This window comes from Ranitomeya variabilis, chromosome 3 (assembly GCF_051348905.1).
Source record: "Ranitomeya variabilis isolate aRanVar5 chromosome 3, aRanVar5.hap1, whole genome shotgun sequence".
NCBI lineage: Eukaryota > Metazoa > Chordata > Amphibia > Anura > Dendrobatidae > Ranitomeya > Ranitomeya variabilis.
The window spans coordinates 4606424-4633019 of NC_135234.1; the positions used below are offsets into that span (position 1 = coordinate 4606424).

The 26596-nt window shown below is 49.0% G+C and overlaps 1 protein-coding gene across 3 annotated transcripts in view; it reads right to left on the reverse strand.

Moving 5' to 3' along the window:
- Nucleotides 1–26596, reverse strand: part of LOC143814895 (oocyte zinc finger protein XlCOF8.4-like) — a 58603-nt gene that overhangs the window by 24637 nt on the left and 7370 nt on the right. Inside the window, exon 1 of one of the 3 annotated variants that reach the window (XM_077293565.1) lies at nucleotides 15818–15867. The exons of 1 other annotated variant lie outside the window; for it this stretch is intronic. In XM_077293565.1, the coding sequence (XP_077149680.1) occupies nucleotides 15818–15865 (48 nt within the window). In that variant the 5' untranslated portion in view covers nucleotides 15866–15867. Of the gene's footprint in view, nucleotides 1–1291; nucleotides 1599–15817; nucleotides 15868–26596 lie in introns of those variants that run through there. One more of the 3 variants, XM_077293563.1, reaches the window with a different exon arrangement.

The following is a 26596-nucleotide window of genomic DNA, read 5'->3' on the forward strand; positions in this document are numbered from 1 at the left end:
CAGACATCAGGTGGTAGTTTTGACTGATCACAAGAATCTGATTTATTTAGAGTCTGCCAGGCGCCTGAATCCTAGACAGGCACGATGGTCGTTGTTTTTTTCTCGGTTTAATTTTGTGGTTTCATACTTACCGGGTTCTAAGAATGTTAAGGCAGATGCTCTTTCTAGGAGTTTTGAGCCTGACTCTCCTGGGGATTCTGAACCTGCTGGTGTCCTTAAGGATGAAGTGGTTTTGTCTGCTGTCTCCCCAGATCTGCGACGTGCTTTGCAAGAATTTCAGGCGGATAGACCTGATCGTTGTCCGCCTGGTAGACTTTTTGTTCCTGATGATTGGACCAGTAGAGTCATCTCGGAAGTTCATTCTTCTTCGCTGGCAGGTCATCCTGGAATCTTTGGTACCAGAGATTTGGTGGCTAGATCCTTCTGGTGGCCTTCCCTGTCTCGGGATGTGCGTGTTTTTGTGCAGTCTTGTGATGTGTGTGCTCGGGCCAAGCCTTGTTGTTCTAGGGCTAGTGGGTTATTGTTGCCCTTGCCTGTTCCGAAGAGGCCTTGGACGCACATCTCTATGGACTTTATTTCTGATCTCCCTGTTTCTCAGAAGATGTCTGTCATCTGGGTGGTGTGGGACCGTTTTTATAAAATGATTCATTTGGTACCATTGCCTAAGTTGCCTTCCTCATCTGAGTTGGTCCCTCTGTTTTTTCAAAATGTGGTTCGCTTGCATGGTATTCCGGAAAACATCGTTTCTGACAGGGGAACCCAGTTCGTGTCTAGATTTTGGCGGGCATTCTGTGCCAGGTTGGGCATTGATTTGTCTTTTTCGTCTGCATTCCATCCTCAGACTAATGGCCAGACGGAGCGAACTAATCAAACTTTGGAGACTTATTTGAGGTGTTTTGTGTCTGCGGATCAGGATGACTGGGTTGCCTTTTTGCCGTTGGCGGAATTTGCTCTTAATTATCGGGCTAGTTCTGCCACTTTGGTTTCTCCTTTCTTTTGCAATTCAGGGTTTCATCCTCGTTTTTCATCTGGTCAGGTGGAATCTTCGGATTGTCCTGGAGTGGATGCGGTGGTGGATCGGTTGCATCAGATTTGGGGACAAGTGGTGGACAATTTGAAGTTGTCCCAGGAGAGGACTCAGCAGTTTGCTAACCGCCGTCGTCGTGTTGGTCCTCGCCTTCGTGTTGGGGACTTGGTGTGGTTGTCTTCCCGTTTTGTCCCTATGAGGGTTTCTTCTCCTAAGTTTAAGCCTCGGTTCATCGGTCCTTATAGGATTTTGGAGATACTTAACCCTGTGTCCTTTCGTTTGGACCTCCCGGCATCTTTCGCTATCCATAATGTATTCCATCGGTCGTTGTTGCGGAGATATGAGGTACCGGTGGTTCCTTCTACTGAACCTCCTGCTCCTGTGCTGGTGGAGGGTGAATTGGAGTACGTTGTAGAGAAGATCTTGGATTCCCGTGTTTCCAGACGGAGACTTCAATATCTGGTTAAATGGAAGGGCTATGGTCAGGAAGATAATTCTTGGGTAACTGCCTCTGATGTTCATGCCTCGGATTTGGTTCGTGCCTTTCATAGGGCTCATCCAGATCGCCCTGGCGGTTCTCGTGAGGGTTCGGTGCCCCCTCCTTAAGGGGGGGGTACTGTTGTGAATCCGCTTTTTGGGCTCCCCTGGTGGTTGCTGGTGGTACTGGTGACTTGTGTGTGCTTTGCTGTCTCAGGTCACCTGTTCCCATCAGTGTTTGGGAGTTTCCTATTTAGCCTTGCTCTCCAGTCATTTCCTTGCCGGTCATCATTGTAACCAGAGCCTTCGGTTGCATGTTCCTGCTACTAGTCTGCTGATCAGCTAAGTGGACTTTGTCCTTTTGTTTTGTATCTTTTGTCCAGTTTGCAGTTTTGTTATTCTCTGTAACTGGAAGCTCTTGCGGGCTGAAATTGCCACTCCTGTGTCATGAGTTGACACAGGAGTCTTAAAGTAATTTCAGGATGGTTTTTTGAAAGGGTTTTCAGTTGACCGTGAAGTCCTCTTTTGTATCCTTCTGCTATCTAGTAAGTGGACCTCACTTTGCTAAATCTACTTTCATACTGTGTATGTCTTTTCCTCTTACCTCACCGTCATTACATGTGGGGGGCTGCTATCAGCTTTTGGGGTATTTCCCTAGAGGTAAGCCAGGTCTGTTCCTTCCTCTACCAGGCGTAGTTAGTCCTCCGGCTGGCGCGTGGCATCTAGGAAGTCGTAGGTATGCTCCCTGGCCACTATTAGTTGTGTGGTAGATTTAGCTCACGGTCAGCTCGATATTCCATCACCCAGAGCTCGTCCGTTATTTTTGTGTTCTGATGTTTCCCTGCCATTGGGAATCATGACAGATGGGTATGAGGTTATCCTGGTTGGGAAAACGTGCAGAGGATCGTGGCAGGGGGTTATAAATGAGTGTGGGGGTGTGTTGAGGATGGCCGGGATTTGGGGATACATCTCCAGCAATGAGGAGTAGCAGAGAGAGCGTTAGAAGGTGGGAGCAGGATAGGACGTGATGCGGCCGTGTGTGTCTGGAGAAAAAGGATTGTATGTGGAGGAACAGATGTGAGGAGAAGGTGAGATGACTGGGGAGGATGGAGGAAGAAATGACTAGTTCTTTACTAGATGGAGGGATTGCAAGAGATTGTTTCGGTTTCTATTCTCTTTCACTCCCACACTACTTTCCTTCTTACATTGTAGAGGTTTGGTATTCGGTTACCTTCCAGTCAATTCCAGTCTAATTCAAAGTAATTAAAAAGATGTAATTTGAAAGATGTATGGATCAGACTACGTCTGGAGCAGACTCCACCATCTGAATGTATGTGCTGGTAACACGACTCAGCTGTGAGTGGATGTGGGTGTGTGTCCAGAACACATGTTCAGAGTTGAACAAAAGCTCAAAAAAGGGGGCGAGGGGTTAGACTGACCACTCAGAGGTATGCATGGAGGACACCAGAGAAGTGAAATACATTATGGAGCAAACGTTAAGGGTGTGCAGTGCGTACCATAGAAAATCAATGCAATATACAGAGACATTCAGGATCTAGGGAGAGCTGGGGACATTCAGTGCGTACCATATAAAATCAATGCAATATACAGAGACATTCAGGATCCAGGGAGAGCTGGGGACATTCAGTGCATACTATAGAAAATCAATGCAATATACAGAGACAAAAGTGACGGAGCCAATTTGCAGTTTAATGACCGGGCCAATTTTTACATTTCTGACCACTGTCTCTTTATGAGGTTATAACTCTGGAAAGCTTTAATGGATCCCGCTGATTCTGAGAGTGTTTTTTCGTGACATATTGTACTTCATGTTAGCGGTAACATTTCTTCGATATTACTTGCGTTTATTTATGAAAAAAGCGGAAATTTGGTGAAAAATTTTTCAATTTTGCAATTTTCAAACTTATAATTTTTATGCCCTTTACCACAAAATTTACAAAACCATTTTTTTTTTTAAGGACCACCTCACATTTAAAGTCACTTTGAGGGGTCTTTATGGCTGAAAATACCCAAAAGTGACACCATTCTAAAAACTGCACCCCTCAAGGTGCTCAAAACCACATTCAAGAAGCTTATTAACCCTTTATGTGCTTCACAGGAACTGAAGCAATGTGGAAGGAAAAAATTAACATTTAACTTATTTTTACGAACATTTTACTTAAGAACCAATTTTTTTTATTTTCACAAGTGTGAAAAGAGAAAATGAATAGTGACGAGCAAGTATACTCATTACTCGAGATTTCCTGAGCATGCTCGGGTGTCTTCAGAGTATTTTTTAGTGCTCGGAGATTTAGTTTTCATCGCCTCAGCTGAATGATTTACATGTGTTAGCCAGCATAAGTACATGTGGGGATTGCCTGGTTGCTAGGGAATCCCTACATGTAATCAGCCTGGCTAACAGATGTAAATCATTCAGCTGAGGCGATGAAAACTAAATCTCAGAGCACTAAAAAATACTCAGAGGTCACCCGAGCATGCTCAGGAAATCTCGAGTAACGAGTATGCTAGCTCATCACTAAACATGAACAACAAAAGTTGTTGTCCAATGTCACGAATCGGGGTGACCTTTGGCCAACAGACGGCTATCACATGTGCAGGGGGGCTTATCTTAGTTATCCCACCACTGCTACACTGTGATAAAAACACAAACAAGGCTATTGACCTCTTAGTTTACAGCAGGGGCTTATTCTAGGTATCCCACTGATGCTACAATAGAAGACAAACTGCAGGGATTTATGTATATCCCCCTTTCCAGTTCCACTTCGGAACTTGCAGCTCTTTGGCACCCCCCTTAAGCTGTGTGCACTCATTCCGGATTTTTTGTGTTTTTTCGCTATAAAAATGCTTAAAAAACGCATACATATGCATCCCATCATTTATAATGCATTCCGCAATTTTTGTGCATATGTTTCGGTAAAAAACGCAGCATGTTCATTAATTTTGCAAATTTTTTGCAGATTTCACACTATATTATTGCATTGGGAACCTCCAGAAAAATCAGCAAAAAATCTGCGGAAAAAAAAGCGCAAAAAATGCGGAAAAAAAAGCATGCGGATTTCTTGCAGAAAATATCCGGTTTTTTTCAGGAAATTTCTGCAAGAAATCCTGATGTGTGCACATAGCCTTACCCTCAGGTCAGTCATTGTGGACTGGTTAGCAGGCACGCTACAGCGAGGGAATTACAGTTATATGAAAAAGTTTGGGCACCCCTATTAATCTTAAGCTTAATGTTTTATAAAAATTGTTTTTTTTGCAACAGCTATTTCAGTTTCATATATCTAATAACTGTTGGACACAGTAATGTTTCTGCCTTGAAATGAGGTTTATTGTACTAACAGAAAATGTGCAATCTGCATTCAAACAAAATTTGACAGGTGCATAAGTATGGGCACCTCACCAGAAAAGTGACATTAATATTTAGTAGATCCTCCTTTTGCAAAAATAACAGCCTCTAGTCGCTTCCTGTAGCTTTTAATGAGTTCCTGGATCCGGGATGAAGGTATTTTTGACCATTTCTCTTTACAAAACAATTCCAGTTCAGTTAAGTTTGATGGTCACCGAGCATGGACAGCCCTCTTCAAATGATCCCACAGATGTCCAATGATATTCAGGTCTGGGGACTGGGATGGCCATTCCAGAACAGCGGTGGGCTGTGCAATATAATACGTGGGCTGTGCAATGTACTGCGTGGGCTGTGCAATATAATACGTGGGCTGTGCTATATACTACGTGGGCTGTGCAATGAACTACGTGGGCTGTGCTATATACTACGTGGGCTGTGCTATATACTACGTGGGCTGCAATGTACTACGTGGGCTGTGCAATGTACTGCGTGGGCTGTGCAATGTACTGCGTGGGCTGTGCAATGTACTGCGTGGGCTGTGCAATGTACTGCGTGGGCTGTGCAATGTACTGCGTGGGCTGTGCAATACACTACGTGGGCTGTGCAATACACTACGTGGGCTGTTATATACTGCGTGCGTGGGCTGTTATAAACTATGTGGCTGTGTTATATGCTATGTGGGCTGTTATACACTCCGTGGGCTGTGCTATATACTATGTGGCTGTGCTATATACTCCGTGGGCTGTGCTATATACTACGTGGCTGTGCTATATACTACGTGGCCTGTTATATACTACATGGCCGGCCACGAACAATCAGCGACAGGCGCAGTCCGGCTGCGAATTGGCGCGGGATTTGAACCACGCTTCACTAATTGGTCGCAGCCGGCCGAATCCTGTGTATTCAATGTATTATTCTAAAATCTTCATAAATAAACTACATACATATTCTAGAACACCCGATGCGTTAGAATCGGGCTACCATCTAGCTATAAAATAAACAGGGATTAAAGAAGGATAAGGCTAAGTGCACACGTTGCAGAATTGCCGCGGAAATTTCCGAGGCAATTCTGCAGCTCCTGCAGCTTGCAGAATACTAGCGTTTTCCAAGCAATCTGTAGCATCGCTTGGAAAACTGATTGACAGGTTGGTCACACTTGTCAAACATAGTGTTTGACAAGTGTGACCAACTTTTTACTATTGATGCAGCCTATGCCGCATCAATAATAAAAGATAGAATGTTAAAAATAAAAAAAATGGTTATACTCACCTGCAGACAGCCGATCTCCTCAGCGGCTTCTGTTCCTATAGATGCTGTGTGCAGGACCTTCGATGACGTCGCGGTCACGTGACCACAACATCATCGCAGGTCCTTCACACAAACCATCTATAGGAACGGAAGCGGCCACGTGCACCGCTGAGAGGCGGGAAGACTCCGGGGCCATCAGAGGGTGAGTATATCACAATTTTTTATTTTAATTCTATTTTTTTAACAATTATATGGTGCCCAGTCCGTGGGGGAGAGTCTCCTCTCCTCCACCCTAGGTACCAACCGCACATGATCTGCTTACTTCCCGCATGGTCGGCATAGCCCCATGCGGGAAGTAAGCAGATCAATGTATTCTTAGGTGTGCAGAATCCCCGCGATTCTGCAAATTTAATGAACATGCTGCATTTTTTTTTTGCAATGCGATTCCGCTCAGGGAAAAAATGCAGCATGTGCACAAAAAATGCGGATTGCATTCTATTAAAAAGGATGCTTAATGTGAGCGTTTTTCGCGGTTTTATAGCGTTTTTATAGCGAAAAACCGCGAAAAAAATGCTACATGTGTACACAGCCTAAAACTCACATTTGCTTAGATCATTTCAGCTAACCAGGCTGGTGGGCTGAGCCAAATGTCCCAGATCATCAGGGAGTCTGGATAGTGTGAAGTCCCAGGTAAGAAAGAATGCTGGACTCACTGGCAGTAACTTATACTTCAGTACACAAGCAGAGATACTTACCTGTCCAAGGCCTCCAACAATTGCACTAACCAAGGTGCAGCGGACCCAAGTTAAGATGGCAAATACACAGGTGCAATAATACCGATAAGGCAGTCAGCCTACAATCAGGAATTGGCCACTTGGTGCACCTGTGCAAACCGATAGTCTGTATGTGGCGTGTTCACACAGGAATGCAAAGTATATGGCTCAAAGCCTATTAATGATGCCATGAAGCGGGCTCACCATGATGCATCCTGTGTGAACAGAGGCCACAGTGTACAGAGCCATCTAGGGCCCAGCCGCACCCTGGAAAAATATACAGTGCACCAAAAACATAACAATGTATGCAAGGTATTGGTCGATATTATGGCCACAATATTTAAGCTGCCAACCCGCGTCAAGGGTCCTTACATATTGGCAGTCCTAATCTAAAAAAACACCATAAGAGGAAAAACCTCCACTATTCTAAACAAAAAAAACACAGGCAGAGATGCTTACCTGTCCAAGGCCTCCAACAATTGCACTAACCAAGGTGCAGCGGACCCAATTTAAGATGGCAAATACTGTGGCCTCTGTTCACACAGGATGCATTATGGTGAGCCCGCTACATGGCATCATTAATAGGCTTTGAGCCATATACTTTGCATTCCTGTGTGAACATGCCACATACAGACTATCGGTTTGCACAGGTGCACCAAGCGGCCAATTCCTGATTGTAGGGTGGCTGCCTTATCGGTATTATTGCACCTGTGTATTTGCCATCTTAACTTGGGTCCGCTGCACCTTGGTTAGTGCAATTGTTGGAGGCCTTGGACAGGTAAGCATCTCTGCCTGTATACTGGTGTTTTTTTGTCTAGAATAGTGGAGGTTTTTCCTCTTATGGTGTTTTTTTAGTAACTTATACTTGTAGGCTGTGACATCACTAAAGGGGGTTGAGTTACCCTCGCCCTCCCCTTTCCTCCAAATTACAGATTTACCAGCAATACATATAATTCTCATAACTTGGCTTGAGAATCTAGCAGTGTCACAACACACACATCATTCATCTTATATTGAAATTAGCTAATCAAAGAGTCTGGACTCAGGCTAGCTGTTCCACACGGTTCAGGAGAAATCCATTTCTCAGGTTCTGTTGTAGCTAACGTTCAGCGTCCAGTGTTGCAGTGAAGCTCTATTAACGCCTGTCCTGAATATGTTTCTGGCATGTCTCTATCATACATGGGCGGCGCATTATGGCTTATTGAATATCTCCCCCCTTTTCAGCAAACACATGGACTTAGACAAAGAAGTTTGCACACGCTCCTGGCTAATTAAAATTCCGATGGGAGGGGAACAAGAGCAGAGAGGAGTTTCAAGGCTCCCCCTGATGTTTCAAGTTCCACAGGGATTGTGCCTAGAACAGTGAAGGCAATGAAAAGGGGAAGGAGGGTCAGAGCTCACAGCGTGTGTGATATCAAGGGGGAAATGAAAACCATACTCCATTTTATACATTAACGTGACACTTCCCCCTTTTGGACTGCGCTACGGAGGCAGAACCTCTCGGTAGCCTCCATGCGCACCTCAGCAGGTTCACCCCGGTGGGATAACCCATCCGAATTGCCATGCTACCTGCCCGTTTTGTGTTCGATGGTGAAGTCAAACTGCTGGAGGGCAAGGCTCCAGCTTAGCAACCTTCTGATGGTACCACACATGGCGTTTAGCCAGAGCAGAGGGTTGTGGTGAGTCACCACAGTAAAGGTCTGACCGTACAAGTAGAGCTGCAAGTGCTGCAGGGCCCAGACTATGGCCAGGCACTCCTTCTCGATGGTGGAGTAGGCCACTTCCCTCTGCAGAAATTTCCGGCTCAGGTACAACACGGGGTGCTCTTGATCCTCCGAGGCCTAACTCGCTGGCGTCGGTCTGCACCAAGAATGGTCTACTGCTGTCGACTGATTTCAACACAGGGGTGTTGCACAGTGCTGTCTTCAATGCCTGGAAGACCCCCTCACAGCCGTTGGTCCAGTTGACGATGTGGGGTAGCTTCTTCCTGGTGAGGTCCGTCAAGGGTTTTGCCAGGCTACTATAGTTCTGTATGAAGCGCCTATAGTACCCTGCAGTGCCCAGGAAGGACATCACCTGTTTCTTGGTCCTGGAGGTGGACCAGTTCACGATGGCTTCCACTTTCTCAGGCTCTGGCTTTAGGGTGCCCTCGCCTACCCGGTGCCCCAGGTAGCGGACCTCACTCATGCCCATCTGGCACTTTCCCGGCTTGATAGTCAGTTTGGATCGGTGAATTCGCCTGAACACCTCCTCGAGATGCTGCAGGTGTTCATCCCAGGAGGAACTGAAGATGGCAATGTCATCTAAGTACGCCACCGCGTACTTCTCCAGTCCCTGAAGCAGGTGGTTGACCATCCGCTGGAAAGTGGCAGGGGCATTCTTCATGCCGAAGGGCATGACCGTGGACTCATACAGTCCGAAGGGTGTGATAAAGGAGGACTTCTTGTGCGCCCCATGGCTCAGGGGAATCTGCCAGTATCCTCGACTCAGGTCCATTATGGTCAGGTATTTTGCACCACTTCTCAAGCAGCTCCTCGATGCGCGGCATTGGGTGCGCGTCAGAGGCTGTGATGGCGTTTAGGCCCCTGTAGTCCACGAAGAACCGGGTGGTCTGATCCTTCTTTGGCACGAGGACTACAGGTGAAGCCCACGCGCTCTTTGACCGCTGAATCACCCCCAGCTGTAACATCTCATCGATCTCCTGGCAAATAACCTGCTGCACCTCGTCGGAGATTCGACAGGGTGTTCGCCGTAGGGGGCATGATTCCCGGTGTCCACCTCATGGACCGCTAACTCAGTCCTTCCAGGTCGGTTGGAGAACACGGCCCAGAAGAGTTCCAGCTTGGTCTGCAAATGCAACCGCTGGGGTTAGGTTAGAGAGGCGCTTACCTCCATGTCCTCAATGGACCCACCAGCCTTTGCTTGAGCCAGCATGTCCAGGAGGGGGTCTTCCTCCCAGTCCTCAGGCAGGCTGCAGACCGGTAGGACGGGAGGTTCACGTTCATTATGAGCCTTCATCATGTTGACGTGAAAGGCCTTTCGCCTACCCCGAGCGTGGTCAAGCGTGACCACGTAAGTGACCAGGTTGAGCTGTTGGTGGACAACATACGGGCCTTCCCAGGCTGCCTAAAGCTTATCCTTTGGTACGGGGACCAGCACTCGCACCTTTTGACCCATGTGGTACGTTCGCTCCCGGGCATTCTGGTCGTACCAGTGCTTCTGATCAGCCTGAGTCATGTTGTAATGCACCAACTGCGTCAAAGTCTGCGTCTTGTCACGGAAGCGCATGACATACTCCACTATGGACACTTCAGAAGGGTTCGGCTCCACTTCCCAGGATTCCCTTACCAACCGAAAGGGTTCCTGGACTCGCCTGCCATACAGGAACTCTAAGGGGGAAAAACCAGTCGAGGCCGGCTGAACCTCCCGGTAAGCAAACAGCAGGTGTGTGAGGTACTGCTCCCAGTCGCGTCCTTGGGTCTCAACAAGCATGCGTAGCATCTGTTTGAGGGTACCATTGAAGCGTTCACACAAGCCATTGGTCTGTGGGTGATACCCACTCAATACCAGACGCTTCACCTGCATTCTCTTACAGAGAGCCTCCATTAGGCGAGACATGAATTAGGTCCCTTGATCGGTAAGCATCTCCCTGGGAAATCCTACACGTGAAAAGATGGCCAACAGGGCATCCGCACCTTATCTGCTCTAGTTGAAGACATAGTTACTGCCTCTGGGTACCGGGTAGCGTAGTCTACCACAGTAAGGATGTATTGCTTTCCAGAGCTGCTGGAGACGGCCAGCGGGCCCACAATGTCCACTGCGATCCTCTGGAAAGGCTCCTCTATCACTGGCAAAGGGATGAGGGGAGCCTTAAGAGCAGGCCCCGCCTTCCCCACTCTTTGACAGGTGACACAGGAGCGGCAGTAGTTTGGCACATCTGTCTCCATCTCGGGCCAATAGAAGTGTTGAGACAGCCGAGCCTTAGTTTTTCTGATCCCCAAGTGTCCAGCGAGCAGAATCTCATGGGAAATCTGCAACAACTCACTCCAGAATTGCTGCGGGATGACCAGCTGTCTTTCCCTCAACCACTCCTTTTGCGATTTTCCGGGTACTGTCTCCCGGTACAACCTCCCTCGTTCCAAGAACACCCTCTCCTTGTCAGTCACGGAGGTGGGCGTCTCGGCAAGTTGTCTCAAATTCTCTAGGCTCGCATCTGCGCGCAGAGCGGCCTGAAACTCCTGGCTAGGGGAAGCCAGAAGCGAAGTTAGGGTCCCTTTCCCACGGGAGCCCTCTGGGACCTACTCTGGGTCCATCTCTGGTTCAGTCACAATGATGACTGAGGAGGGTCCGGAAGGCAGACAGTTATCTGCGTTCCGGGCACTCTGACTGTGGGTGACAGCAGCTACGTAGGCTGTCTCCCCGGGGATTTCCACAGACCCATCAGCCGGCGCTGCTATGGGCTCTACCTCCCCATCCACTCCCATTACCTCAGGAGCCGTGCTACTTAGGGGGCAGTTACCTTCCTCGGTGGCACTGGTCAATTACATGGCATCACCTTCCTCACGGTTCCCATGCACCTACCAATTTCCTTGAGCACCGACACTTGCTCCTGTTAGGGGTTCCTCAGCCTTCGCATCCAGCAGAGTGACGTGGCTGAGCACTCCTGCACCTGTGGACACATCAACCTTTGCAGAAAAATCATTATCAGGTACAGTTGGCACATTTATATCATTTTCAGCATCATTCCTAGGGAAAAAATGGTTATCAGATGCATCATTACTCGATAAAGCATGGTCAGGAAACACATGCGATTTCCCATTGCTATCATAAGCATTCGATAGGGGAGGTGAGTCAGGGACATAGTATGCAACCATTCTCCCCAAATCAGTCCCCAATAAAACATCAGTGGGCAAGTTATCAGACAGCCCCACTTCCTTCACCCAGCTCCCGGCACCCCAATCAATATAAACTCGGGCCATTGGCAAGGGACAGCTGATGCCCCCAATCCCGGTGATATATAGGGTTTTCCCCGGAATGATCTCTTCAGGGGCCGCCAGTTCGGGTCGGATGAGGGTCCGTTCAGCCCCGGTGTCCTTGAGGTCTGTAGCGACATGGCCCCCCACGGTGACGTGCTGCACGTTGTCACACACCCTCCCAACCACCCCACCCACCAAAAGAACTGTTGCATTAGGCCCTGGGGCCTTGGCTGTGGGTTTCCTCTGCTTTCTGGACAGTAGTGACTGATATGACCAGTCCGTTTGCAAACAAAACACTGGCGGTCGGTGGTAGGTCCGGTGCTGTTGGCAACGAGGACAGGGCATCTGATGTGTTGGCTGGCAGGGGCACTGGCATTGGTTGCAGGCTTACCCCCTCTCCAGCTGGTGGTGACTGGCTTCCGCACCTCCGATCTACGGTTGGCCTCATAGGCATCGGCAATCTGCGCTGCTTTAGTCACGTCTTTGGGTTCTCTGCTCATCAAGAACTGTCGCACCTCAGCTGGGCAAAGATGTAAGAACTGGTCTTTGGTCTCGCAACTGTGCAAAGGTGGTCACTGACAATCCTTGGGTCCACTGGTCAAAGTGGGTCCCGACTTCATGCGCCACATCGCTGTAACTGTTGTGTGGGACACATTGGAGGTTCCGGAACTTTCTACGGTAAACCTCAGGTGTAAGCTGGTACTTGGTTATCAGGGCCTGCTTAATAGCCTCATAGTCACCGTCCTGTTCTGGCGGGAGAGCAGCAAACGCCTCCAGAGCTTTGCCTCTTAGCCCTGGGGTCAGGATTCTGGCCCATTGGTCCCCAGGCGGCCGGTACTGTCTGCAGGCTTTCTCAAATGCCTGCAGGAAAGTGTCCAAGTGCCCATCCTTTTCCATCACAGGAATGTGCTCTGGCCGGGGTTTAGGGGTCTGAGCGCTGTTAGGCTCGCCACTGGACTAGGACGACCCCTGCACTTGGGAGTCGGGCTAACTCCAGCTGGTGCTCCGGCTCCGCTTGCAGCTTCGCTTGGGCCTCCCGCCGGACTCTCTCAGCCTCTCCCTCAGCTTGGGCTTCCTGCCGGTATTGGTAAATCAGCTGCAGACGTCCATCACGGTCGTCAGTGGGGAGTTGTTGCAAGGCCGTCAGCAGGTGGGGGTCCAATTCGCCCTGGTTGCTAGTAGGGCCGGCATTCAGTGGTTGGACCTCAGCAGCAGCACCATCTCTGTTTTGGCCGAATTCTGCGCCCGCTGGGCTCTGGCCGTTTTCCCGTTGCACCTGAGCCGCGACCAGTTGGGACTCTGGTTTTGTTCATGGCATCGATCTGCCACATCCCGCAAAGGGCAATAAGATTGTCCCTGTCATGCTGCTTATACCACCCATCTCCCATCGCAGCCATGGTTGCCAAATAAAAGATAGGATAGAAAATGAAGAGAAAGGGAAGGGATAATTACCAGTACACAATTGTCTCAGGACTAATAAACACTGAGTTCATTCTCCAAACTATTGCTGCAGGGTCCTTGGAAAGAACCGTGCCAGTTTTAGTGAGAGGAATGATTGCTCATACCAGATCACTAATGCTCTATGATCCCACCACTCTGCCACCGATATGTCAAGAATCGGGGTGACCTTTGGCCGACACACGACTATCACATGTGCAGGAGGCTTATCTTAGTTATCCCACTGCTGCTACAATGTATCACAAACTGCAGGGATTTATGTATATCCGCTTTGGAACTTGCAGCACTCCGGCGCCCCCTTACCCTCAGGTCAGTGAGGAAACTACACCAAGGATTATTGGTCGCCGGACAAGCCGCTTCACTGTGGACTGGCTAGCAGGCACGCTGCAGCGAGGGAATTATAAATGCTCAGGCCGCAGCAGGACAATAGCTTGTAAAACCCCGTTCCGTCAGTGCCAGCTGTACCCACCTAGCCCAGAACACACTTCGCTGCCACCAACTCAGATTTCTCCACAGAGGTTTACGAGCCAACCCAAATTAGTAGCGTAATTAACTTCAGGCACGTGAAAAATTCACATAGAATATGGAGAAGATGAACTAGTAGTTTTATAGTTTACTTCAAAAAGTAGGCAGTGTTTACAAAAGGTATATAAAGATTTTACAATATGAGACAATTTAAAGTATGTACAGCAATTATAAAATAAACAGGGATTAAAGAAGATAAAAACTCACATTTGCTTAGATCATTTCAGCTAACCATGCTGGTGGGCGGAGCCAAATGTCCCAGTTCATTAGGCAGTCTGGATAGTGTGAAGTCCCAGGCAAGAAAGAATGCTGGACTCACTGGCAGTAACTTATACTTGTAGGCTGTGACATCACTAAACGGGGTTGAGTTACCCTCGCCCTCCCTTTCTCCAAATTACAGATTTACCAGCAATACCTATAATTCTCAGAACTTGGCTTGAGAATCTAGCAGAGTCACAACACACACATCATTCATCTTATATTGAAATTAGCTATTCAAAGAGTCTAGACTCGGGCTAGCTGTTCCAGACGGTTCAGGAGAAATCCATTTCTCAGGTTCTGTTGTAGCTAACGTTCAGCGTCCAGTGTTGCAGTGAAGCTCTATTAACGCCTGTCCTGAATATGTTTCTGGCATGTCTCTATCATACATGGGCGGCGTGTTGTGGCTTATTAAATATCTCCCCCCTTTTCAGCAAACACCTGGACTTAGACAAAGAAGTTTGCACATGCTCCAGGTTAATTAAAATTCCGACGTGAGGGGAACAAGAGCAGAGAGGAGTTTCAAGGCTCCCCCTGAAGTTTCAAGTTCCACAGGGATTGTGCCTAGAACAGTTATAATGTAGAGCCGTGAAAATAAAAAATCATATTTTTTTCCACAAAAATTTTTTAGCCCCCAATTTTTTTTATTTTCCTAAGGGTAGCAGGAGAAACTGGACCCAAAAGTTGTCCAATTTGTCCTGAGTACGCTGATACCCCATATGTGGGGGTAAACCACTGTTTGGGCGCACAGCAGGGATCAGAAGGGAGGGAGCACCATTTGACTTTTTGAACGCAAAATTGTCTGGAATCAATGGTGGCACCATGTGGCGTTTGGAGACCCCTGATGTGCCTAAACAGTGGAAACCCCCAATTCTAACTCCAACCCTAACCCCAACACACCAATAACTCTAATTCCCACCCTAACCCTAACACACCCCTAACCCTAGCCCCAACCCTAATCCTAATCGGAAAATGGAAATAAATACGTTTTCTTTATTTTATCATATTTTCCTAACTAAGGGGGGGGGGGGGTTTATTTAATATTTTTTGTTATTTTGATCACTGTGATAGGGTTTATCACAGTGACCAAAATGATGTGCCAGCCATTTTCTTCCCGGAAAAAGATGGTGGCGCCGATTGGGTGAAGCAGGAGGGCCGAGGAGCACCAGGAGACACTGGTAAGTATCGGGGGCGATTGGGGACCCTGTTTCTCTGTCCTCTAATGTGCGATCACATCAGAGAAATTACATGGCCAGTAAACGGTTAATACGGGCGATTGCAACCCGGGGGCTGGTAAAAACGGACCCAAATCATGTTCTCTGGGCTACCGCCGGCAGATGAGACCCCGGAGAAAATCCAACTCTGGGGGACGCTATACAATTTTTCCTCAGCACCGTAACGGCGCTGTGGTTTAAGTACCGTTAACTGCAGCCGTGAAAAGGCGCCTCGCCGGTCGTTAAGGGGTTAATAGTTGGAACAAAACCTTTGTGATTCCTATAAGGTGTAAATGTAACGTTTCTCTGCGGCCCCCACAGTCTGAGAGTCTTCGGGGGAATCGCTCTCTCCCCATTGGATTGGAGCTGATACTATGAAGCTACAGTCACTACACAGACTTCCTGTCACCTCCATAAAGGGCAGAACTGTCCGGGGATTAGTAGAGCTGAGAGTTCCCCCAATCAGAAGGCACAAATCTGGATATTGGGGTCTTTACCTGCTCCAGGTCTGTGTGGACCCTCCACCTGCAGAGCCGCCTCCACATATATGGCTTAGTGATGTGTCGTTCGTGAACGAGCCGACACAAAGAGCCGGCTCCCTGCTGTGAACGATGGGAGCCGGCTCTGCAGCGTGAGTGAACCGAATCTTTTTTTTTTTTTTTTTCCTTGTCTGGCGCCTGCAGCCTATCAGATTCAGCGAGCTCAGTGACTGTGACTGTGACTCATGTGGGAGGAGCAGACAGCAGAGAGGGAGATGTGAGTTGTGGAGTGTAAAGAAATGCCTGTGAGTCCAGTGATGTGATCAGTCCCCAGGAAGGCATTCACCTCACACAAGTACCGCAGCTGTGCAGCCTGTAGCCTCCCATCAGGCCAGGCTTGTGCTGGAGAGGTGGCCATGCTGTTATTGTCAGCTCCCTCTAATAACGGCTGCAGTTCTGTGCCATCTCCAATTATCTGACACTCTGCAGCTCTTCTTGTCTTTACACTTTTGCAACCTTTTTAATGCACCCAAATTATCTGCAAATCATGGTGATTAACCCCTTCATGTTGCAGCTATTGTTCTTTTTCTGCCACACCTTTCAGGAGCCTTTGTAAGGGCTTGTTCACACGATCCTTTTTTCGCTGCAGATTTTTCAGGTCCTGATTTGTGAAAACCGCAGTGCAAAACCTGCGGTGGTTTTCACTGCGGTTTTCAGTCCTTTTTCTACTGCGGATTCCACTGCGGGTTTCCACCTGCATTTTCCTATTGGTGCAGGTGGAAACCCGCTGCGGAATCCGCAGAAAGAATTGACATGCTACTTCTTTTTTTCCGCTGAAAATCCACGCTGATTTTCAAGCCGAAAAAAGGATAGTGGGCACATCGGATTTCGTTTTCCATAGGGTAACATTGTACTGTACCCTGCATGGAAAACGTCTACGGATCCGCAGCTGCAAATCCGCTGCGGATCCGCAGCGAAAACCGCATCGTGTGAACATAGCCTAAGGGCTTGGGGTTTTGTGTTTCTTTTTTTGCAGGACAAGTTTTAGTTCTGAATGAGCCCATTTTACCATATAATGTCCTGAAAAACCAGGAAAAAAAAAGTTCACAGTGAGGTAAAATGAAGGTGGGGAAGCAATTCCACCATATAGTTTGGGGGATTTGTTTTGCGTAGTTCAGAGTGCACGGTTTCATTTGAGGTGGTCTCACACGTGGCATCACAGGAGGCTGGGGCTGCACTCGCTTCTCTGCAGCGTCTCACCACATTGATCACCTACAGTAAGGGTACCGTCACACAGTGGCACTTTGATCGCTACGACAGCACGATCCGTGACGTTCCAGCGATATCCATACGATATCGCTGTGTCTGACACGCAGCAGCGATCAGGGACCCTGCTGAGAATCGTACGTCTTAGCAGATCGTTTGAAACTTTCTTTCGTCGCTGGATCTCCCGCTGTCATTGCTGGATCGGCGTGTGTGACACCGATCCAGCGATGTGTTCCCTTGTAACCAGGGTAAACATCGGGTTCTAAGCGCAGGGCCGCGCTTAGTAACCCGATGTTTACCCTGGTTACCATTGTAAATGTAAAAAAAACCCAAACACTACATACTCACCTTCTGATATCTGTCACGTCCCCCGGCGTCTGCTTCCCGCACTGACTGAGCACCGGCCGTAAAGTAAAAGCAGAGCACAGCGGTGACGTCACCGCTGTGCTGTGCTTTACGGCCGGCACTGACACAGTCAGTGCGGGAAGCCACGGGCGGGGGACGTGACAGACATCAAAATGTGAGTATGTAGTATTTGTTTTTTTTACATTTACAATGGTAACCAGGGTAAATATCGGGTTACTAAGCGCGGCCCTGCGCTTAGTAACCCCATGTTTACCCTGGTTACCCGGGGACTTCGGCATCGTTGGTCGCTGGAGAGCGGTCTGTGTGACAGCTCTCCAGCGACCACACAACAACTTACCAACGATCACGGCCAGGTCGTATTGCTGGTCGTGATCGTTGGTAAATCGTTTAGTGTAACGGTACCCTAAGGCCAGGCCATCAATGTTAGTCATGGACAATCTCTTTAAACTTGTTCTATCTGTAATACTACCTCAATCATATTTACTGTAACTTAACTGTTAATAAAGTTGGTATGTAACTAGGGTTGCAGTGCCATATTCTGTTTGACTAGCTGGGATTTGTAGTGCTGTGCACCACCAGCAGGAGAAGTTGATACCATGGTATAGTAGCATTTATACATTTCTGTTCCACGTTGTGTTGAAATAAACTGAGTTTACTATTCCGTATGCTTTGCACAGTGTGTTTGTGTGTGTATGTATACAGTGTATGTGTGTGTAGTGTGTGCGCAGTGTGTGTATACAGTGTGCGTGTAAGGCTACTTTCACACTAGCGTTGTTTGGTGTACGTCGCAATGCATTGTTTTGGAGAAAAAACGCATCCTGCAGAATTATCTGCATGATGCTTTTTTTCTCCATAGACTTTCATTAGCGACGCATTGCGATGTATGGCCACACGTCGCATCCGTCGTGCGACGGATGCGTTGTGTTTTGGTGGACCGTCGGCACAAAAAAAGTTCCATGTAACTTTTTTTGTGCGTCACGTCCGCCATTTTCGACCGCGCCCCCTCCTCCCCGGACCTTACAATGGGGCAGCGGATGCGTTGAAAAACTGCATCCGCTGCCCCCATTGTTCATTTCTTTCACAACGTGCTCGGTACATCGGGCCGACGCATGGCGACGGCCCCGTACCGACGCTAGTGTGAAAGTAGCCTTAGCATAGTGCTTGCAGCATGCCTTTATTTTTATGAATTACAATCTTATACAGCACCAACATATAGCACAGCACTTACTAATTCAGAAAGGACGTGTACAAAAAACAGCACATATTACAAAGTAATACAAGTTAGGCTGGGTTCACACTATGTTAGTGGCGTCTGTTAGACGGACTACGTTACACAGCGGCATAAACGCGGTGTAACGCAGTCCGTTACGGCCGCCATTGACTCCAATGTCGGACGCATCACTAGCGCACACCCACAATGGGCGTGCGCTAGCGATGTGCCGTCATTGAGTGACGGACTCTGGGATGCGGGCTGCAGCGTTTCCGGGTCCGTCACTGATAGCGCAGATAGAGCTAGAAGATGCTCTATCTGCGCTAGCGCAATGTAAACGTCGGCACTTGCGTTAACAGCAGCCCGTTAGCGTATGTGCTGAGCGGGCTGCTGCTAACGCAGTGTGGACCCGGCCTTAGGACTACAACCAAGTAGCGCGGGCTCTGTTCACAAGAGCCAACAATCTGCAGAAACAGCAATGCTAAAAACCAGTCTTTACTGCTTCACTAGATACTTATACAGGTGTACCATGAGGCTGTCACTTTACAGGCAAAGACTGGGAACGATGACAGTGTAAAATCTAGTTTTATTTAAAAAAAGAGCCGGTTCACGAGCCGAAAGAGCCGGCTCTTTATAGTGAGCGGAGCCGAATGAGCCGGATCACCAAAAAGAGCCGGACTGCCCATCACTAATATGGCTGCTGTGCGCACAGGACCTGTGATGAGGTCACCGGAGGGAGGAGTCAGGGTCACATGATCAGGGCCTCAGTGTGTGCAGGACCTGTGATGAGGTCACCGGAGGGAGGAGTCAGGGTCACATGATCAGGGCCTCAGTGTGTGCAGGACTCTGCTGGTTGTCATGGTGCCGGATGAGGGGAAGTTGATGTGTGGGAGGAGGGGTTTACAGTGTGGATGGAGCGGAGCCGTGTGTGTACGGGGTGTACGGAGCGGAGCCGTGTGTGTACGAGGTGTACGGAGCGGAGCCGTGTGTGTACGAGGTGTACGGAGCGGAGCCGTGTGTGTACGAGGTGTACGGAGCGGAGCCGTGTGTACGAGGTGTACGGAGCGGAGCCGTGTGTGTACGAAGTGTACGGAGCGGAGCCGTGTGTGTACGAGGTGTACGGAGCGGAGCCGTGTGTGTGCGAGGTGTACGGAGCGGAGCCGTGTGTGTACGAGGTGTACGGAGCGGAGCCGTGTGTGTACGAGGTGTACGGAGCGGAGCCGTGTGTACGAGGTGTACGGAGCGGAGCCGTGTGTGTACGAGGTGTACGGAGCGGAGCCGTGTGTGTACGAGGTGTACGGAGCGGAGCCGTGTGTACGAGGTGTACGGAGCGGAGCCGTGTGTACGAGGTGTACGGAGCGGAGCCGTGTGTGTACGAGGTGTACGGAGCGGAGCCGTGTGTGTACGAGGTGTACGGAGCGGAGCCGTGTGTGTACGAGGTGTACGGAGCGGAGCCGTGTGTGTACGAGGTGTACGGAGCGGAGCCGTGTGTGTACGAGGTGTACGGAGCGGAGCCGTGTGTGTACGAGGTGTACGGAGCGGAGCCGTGTGTGTACGAGGTGTACGGAGCGGAGCCGTGTGTGTACGAGGTGTACGGAGCGGAGCCGTGTGTACGAGGTGTACGGAGCAGAGCCGTGTGTGTACGAGGTGTACGGAGCGGAGCCGTGTGTGTACGAGGTGTACGGAGCGGAGCCGTGTGTGTACGAGGTGTACGGAGCGGAGCCGTGTGTACGAGGTGTACGGAGCGGAGCCGTGTGTGTACGAGGTGTACGGAGCGGAGCCGTGTGTGTACGAGGTGTACGGAGCGGAGCCGTGTGTGTACGAGGTGTACGGAGCGGAGCCGTGTGTGTACGAGGTGTACGGAGCGGAGACGTGTGTGTACGAGGTGTACGGAGCGGAGCCGTGTGTACGAGGTGTACGGAGCGGAGCCGTGTGTGTACGAGGTGTACGGAGCGGAGCCGTGTGTACGAGGTGTACGGAGCGGAGCCGTGTGTACGAGGTGTACGGAGCGGAGCCGTGTGTGTATGAGGTGTACGGAGCGGAGCCATGTGTACGAGGTGTACGGAGCGGAGCCGTGTGTACGAGGTGTACGGAGCGGAGCCGTGTGTGTACGAGGTGTACGGAGCGGAGCCGTGTGTACGAGGTGTACGGAGCGGAGCCATGTGTACGAGGTGTTCGGAGCGGAGCCATGTGTACGAGGTGTACGGAGCGGAGCCGTGTGTGTACGAGGTGTACGGAGCGGAGCCGTGTGTACGAGGTGTTCGGAGCGGAGCCGTGTGTGTACGAGGACCAAGAGTTCATCAATAACAGGGAAAGTACTTGTATTTAGGCCATGTGCACACGTTCAGGACATTTTCTGGAAGAAATCCGCATGCGTTTTTCGTGCGTTTTTTTTGCGGATTTTTCTGGAGGTTCCCAGTGTAATAATATAGCGGGAAATCCGCAAAAAATCTGCAAAATTAATGAACATGCTGCGTCTTTTACTGTGATGCGTTTTTTTCGCGGAAAAAAATGCATCATGTGCACAAAAATTGCGGAATGCATTCTAAATGATTCTTATAGTGAAAAAAACACGAAAAATCTGCAACGTGTGCACACAGCCTAACGGCTCAAAGAAATTCATGGAGCTTCTCATTAAGGTTAACCCCTTAACCCCCGGAACGTTTTTCACTCCCCTCCTTCCCAGAGCCATAACTTTTTTATTTTTCCGTCCATATAGCCATGTGAAGGCTTATTTTTTGCGGGATGAGTTGTACTTTTGAACGACATCATTGGTTTTACCATGTCGTGTAAAAGAAAACAGGAAAAAAAATCCAAGTGCGCTGAAATTGCAAAAAAAGTGCAATCCCACACTTGTTTTTTTGCTTGGCTTTTTTGCTAGGTTCACTAAATGCTAAAACTGACCAGCTATTATGATTCTCCAGGTCAGTATGAGTTCATAGACACCAAACACGTCTAGGTTATTTTTTATCTAAGTGGTGAAAAAAAATTCCAAACTTTTGTTACAAATTTTTTTTTTTACAAAATTGCCCATTTTCCAATATCCGTATCGTCTCCATTTTTCTGGACCTGGGGTCGGTTGAGGGCTTATTTTTTTTTGCCCACCGAGCTGTCGGTTTTAATGATACCATTTTGGTGCAGATACGTTCTTTTGATCGCCTGTTATTGCTTTTTAATATAATGTCATGGCAACCAAAAAACCTAATTCTGGCGTTTAGATTTTTTTCTCACTACGCCATTTAGCGATCAGGTTAATTCTTTTGTTACTGACAGATCGGGCGATTCTGAACACGGCGATACCAAATATGTGGGGGGTTTTATTGTTTTATTTCTAATGAGGTGAAAGGGGGGTGATTTGAACTTTTATAATTTTTTTATATTTTTAAAAACTTTTTTTTCACTTTTGGCATGCTTCAATAGTCTCCATGGGAGATAAGAAGATGGCATAACCCGATCGGCTCTGCTACATACAGGCGGCGATCAGATCTCCTGTATGTAGCAGAATGTATGTAGCAGAGGACGGATCTGATCTCACATTACACAGGGGATGGATCCAATCTCGGATTATACAGAGGACGGATCTGATCTCACATTACACAGAGGACGGATCTGATCTCACATTCCACAGAGGACGGATCTGATCTCAGATTACACAGAGGACGGATCTGATCTCACATTACACAGAGGATAGATCTGATCTCACATTACACAGAGGACGGATCTGATCTCACATTACACAGAGGACGGATCTGATCTCACATTACACAGAGGACGGATCTGATCTCAGATTACACAGAGGACGGATCTGATCTCACATTACACAGAGGATAGATCTGATCTCACATTACACAGAGGACGGATCTGATCTCACATTACACAGAGGACGGATCTGATCTCACATTACACAGAGGACGGATCTGATCTCACATTACACAGAGGACGGATCTGATCTCACATTACACAGAGGATAGATTTGATCTCACATTACACAGAGGACGGATCTGATCTCACATTACACAGAGGATAGATTTGATCTCACATTACACAGGGGATGGATCCAATCTCGGATTATACAGAGGACGGATCTGATCTCACATTACACAGAGGACGGATCTGATCTCACATTACACAGAGGATAGATCTGATCTCACATTACACAGAGGACGGATCTGATCTCACATTACACAGAGGACGGATCTGATCTCACATTACACAGAGGACGGATCTGATCTCACATTACACAGAGGACGGATCCAATCTCGGATTATACAGAGGACGGATCTGATCTCACATTACACAGAGGACGGATCCGATCTCACATTACACAGAGGATAGATCTGATCTCACATTACACAGAGGACGGATCTGATCTCACATTACACAGAGGACGGATCTGATCTCACATTACACAGAGGACGGATCTGATCTCACATTACACAGGGGATGGATCCAATCTCACATTACACAGAGGATAGATCTGATCTCACATTACACAGAGGACGGATCTGATCTCACATTACACAGAGGACGGATCTGATCTCACATTACACAGAGGACGGATCTGATCTCACATTACACAGAGGACGGATCTGATCTCACATTACACAGAGGACGGATCTGATCTCACATTACACAGAGGACGGATCTGATCTCACATTACACAGAGGACGGATCTGATCTCACATTACACAGAGGACGGATCTGATCTCACATTACACAGAGGACGGATCTGATCTCACATTACACAGAGGATAGATCTGATCTCACATTACACAGAGGACGGATCTGATCTCACATTACACAGAGGACGGATCTGATCTCACATTACACAGAGGACGGATCTGATCTCAGATTACTAGACCGGTGAGGACGATATTGTGATGATTGTAGATGATTTTGTTTTCAGCATTGACTTTCTTTGTATAATATTTTATTATACAAAGGGTTATATATATTAGGGTTATAGGGTTATATATATTTATTATAGCTATTACTGAAGCCGCTATAAGATAATGTAAGACTACTCTTACTGAGTGTATTGGGGGACACTCGCTTTGCCGCGACATTCAGCACACGGGCACGGGTTTTTAAAACAAAACAGTCTATCTGGTTTATTAGGGTATCATAAACCACATCGTGAACAGTCCATTTACACACTGTACCAGGACATCACATCACGTTTCATATCCTCAGTCTGTAGCAACTAAACACGCTGGTCCTCTCCTGACCAGTTGCAGTGGGTTACCACACAGTTCATAGAACATAACAAGCACCATCAGACAATGATACCTTATGGGAGCTCCTGCTCCATCTGCTGACTCCTTGTCAGTCCGCTCTCCTGGGGAAACTGCCTAACGGGGTTCACCAACTTGCCCGGCCGGCACACATCAGTCAGTCCAGAGCCACCGAAGGCCGGTAGCTTCCCCAACGCCGATCATCCGGGTCCACAGTCTCTCAGGTGCTCCAAGAAGACTCCACTCACAGGAGCTTCTAACACAGACTGTCCAGGACCATGATCACACTGTAGTCTTCAGAATGTCCATCCCACCTGGGACCATTCAACAGAGAGGCCGTGGCCTGTCTGGGTGCTATTCAGGGCTCAGTCCAACACCACAGGCCACCAGGTCCAAGCCATGTGCTTTCCAGGAAGCCTCCTCCCAGGTCTTCCTACACGGGGCACACAGCCCAAGCACAGGCTTCCAGGACCTTGCACTTGGACCATTCAGATCCAACACTGGAACCACACAGGAACCACACAGAAGACCATGTGACCCACACCCTGGTCAGGTTATGTACCTGTAACCACACCCACAGTAATGGATCACATGGCTGGTCACATGATCCTGACATCACTGCAGGTCGATTCTCACGGGCTCAATACGACTCCATGCACATACCGGGGAGACCATGCAGCGCCCCCTACCTGTTACAGGGGTCACTATATCACATATCCCCCCCCCTCTGTTCAAGCTTGTGGGGTTGAACACCTGTCATACACGTGGGGTCACGGGTTATGTCACGCACGTTGCCTTGCCCTACCTGTCGAGAGAACCGTCTCAGTCGGTTTTGAGCATCACACACAACCATCCAGTTGTTGAGTTTACCCCGCCCCCAGTGGTCAACATGTAGGCCTTGAGCTTTGGCCACAGTCTGTCTGTGTCACCAAACCTTTAGTCAAGTTTGTCTCTTTACTCGACCTTTCTCTCCAGGGTCGCCACCCACGGTTGGTGCGGTCATTGGTCCCACATACAGTCGAGACTAGCAACTGATCAGAGTCTGACCCTCCATCACTACGACTACTACTGTACATGTCCCTTTTGTTTCCTTTTCCTTGGGAAGAAGGCGGCCGCCACCTTATGTTCTGCAGCTGTTTATTGACCTGCTGTCTGTACAGTCTTAGCTGCTCTATTTCTCTCAGGTAGGCCACGCGATACCTCAGGAGCATCCGGATATTCGCTAGACTCTCCTTGGACCCGACAACCAGGAACGACACCATTCCATCTTCACCCACCTGGGCCTCGTCATCAGCCGGAATCCTCAGTCTCTTCACACCGGATATATTCACCATCTCCTGCATCGCTTTCCCAAATCGGCCAATGAGCTTCGCTACCAGAGCTCTGGGCACTTGGACTGTGTCCTCTACCAAGCCCAGACGACTTTGAGCTTTCCTGGCTTGCTCCAAACAACGAGTGGCCTCACCATTCCCCAACAGGACCATCTGTTTTGTGCGGAGGCACCGTAGGTGCATGTCCCTCAGGACAGCCACCCTCTTCACTGTGACTTCCTTAGTAGACAGTATCACCAACTGTTTTGTCTCCAGTGCCCAGTGCAAACTACATGCTTCCACTGCCTTTTTAAAGGCCTCATGCACACCCTCGCGGGTACATGCATCTTGCACCTCTACGGGTATATCTATCACGCACTTGAAGAGCGGAGTCTCACTTTCTTCAAGAACAGATGGCTCCTGCCTTGCCATGGACCTTTCCATCAAGACACCTGTCACAACCGGGTGATCATCTTGTTCTGCTTTTAGCGCCAACTCCTCTTCAGCTTTACCCTCATTACCACTCTGGTACTGGCACGAGAAGTCTGCGACCACCACCTCTTTTCCTTGTAGAGGGCCTTTTAGTGCTTCTCTAAGCACTACAATGCCTTCCTTTAGGGTCTGATACACACTTTGCCATCTGAACAGGTGACCTCTGAGCTCAGAGACTTCCTTCTCCAGCTCATCCACTCTGCGCTCAGCCGCTTGTCTCAGGACCCTTTCTCGTTCGACATGGTCGTTCACCGTCTCTATAACCAATTCTATTTCGCTTCTCCCATCCTCTGGATTGGTGAAACATCCATCACTTGAGGAGGTATTTACTTCCGGCACCATTTCCTTGGTGGCCTCCTCCACTTCTGCACCCTCCGACTCTGCACTGTCAGGGTCGGCCCTCTCTTGGGTCTCAGCGGTGACGTCATTAGGTTCGTCCCTTTTCCCTGGGACTTCAGAGTACTTCATACACCCCAGGTCCTCAGCATCTTCCGTCAATTCCTCACACGGAACAACCGGTTCAGCCCCTTTGGCTCTTTTACGTCTCCGGCGACGGGAGGAAGAATTGCCTGAGTCAACCTTATTATACTCTTTTCCACTGGCATCACCGTCTGAATGGGAGTCACCACAGGTCCTGGACCCCGTCCTCCACCCGGTACCACAGGTCCTGGACCCCGTCCTCCACCTGTCACCACAGGTCCTGGACCCCGTCCTCCACCTGTCACCACAGGTCCTGGACCCCGTCCTCCACCCGTCACCACAGGTCCTGGACCCCGTCCTTCACCCGTCACCACAGGTCCTGGACCCCGTCCTTCACCCGTCACCACAGGTCCTGGACCCCGTCCTTCACCCGTCACCACAGGTCCTGGACCCCGTCCTTCACCCGTCACCACAGGTCCTGGACCCCGTCCTCCACCCG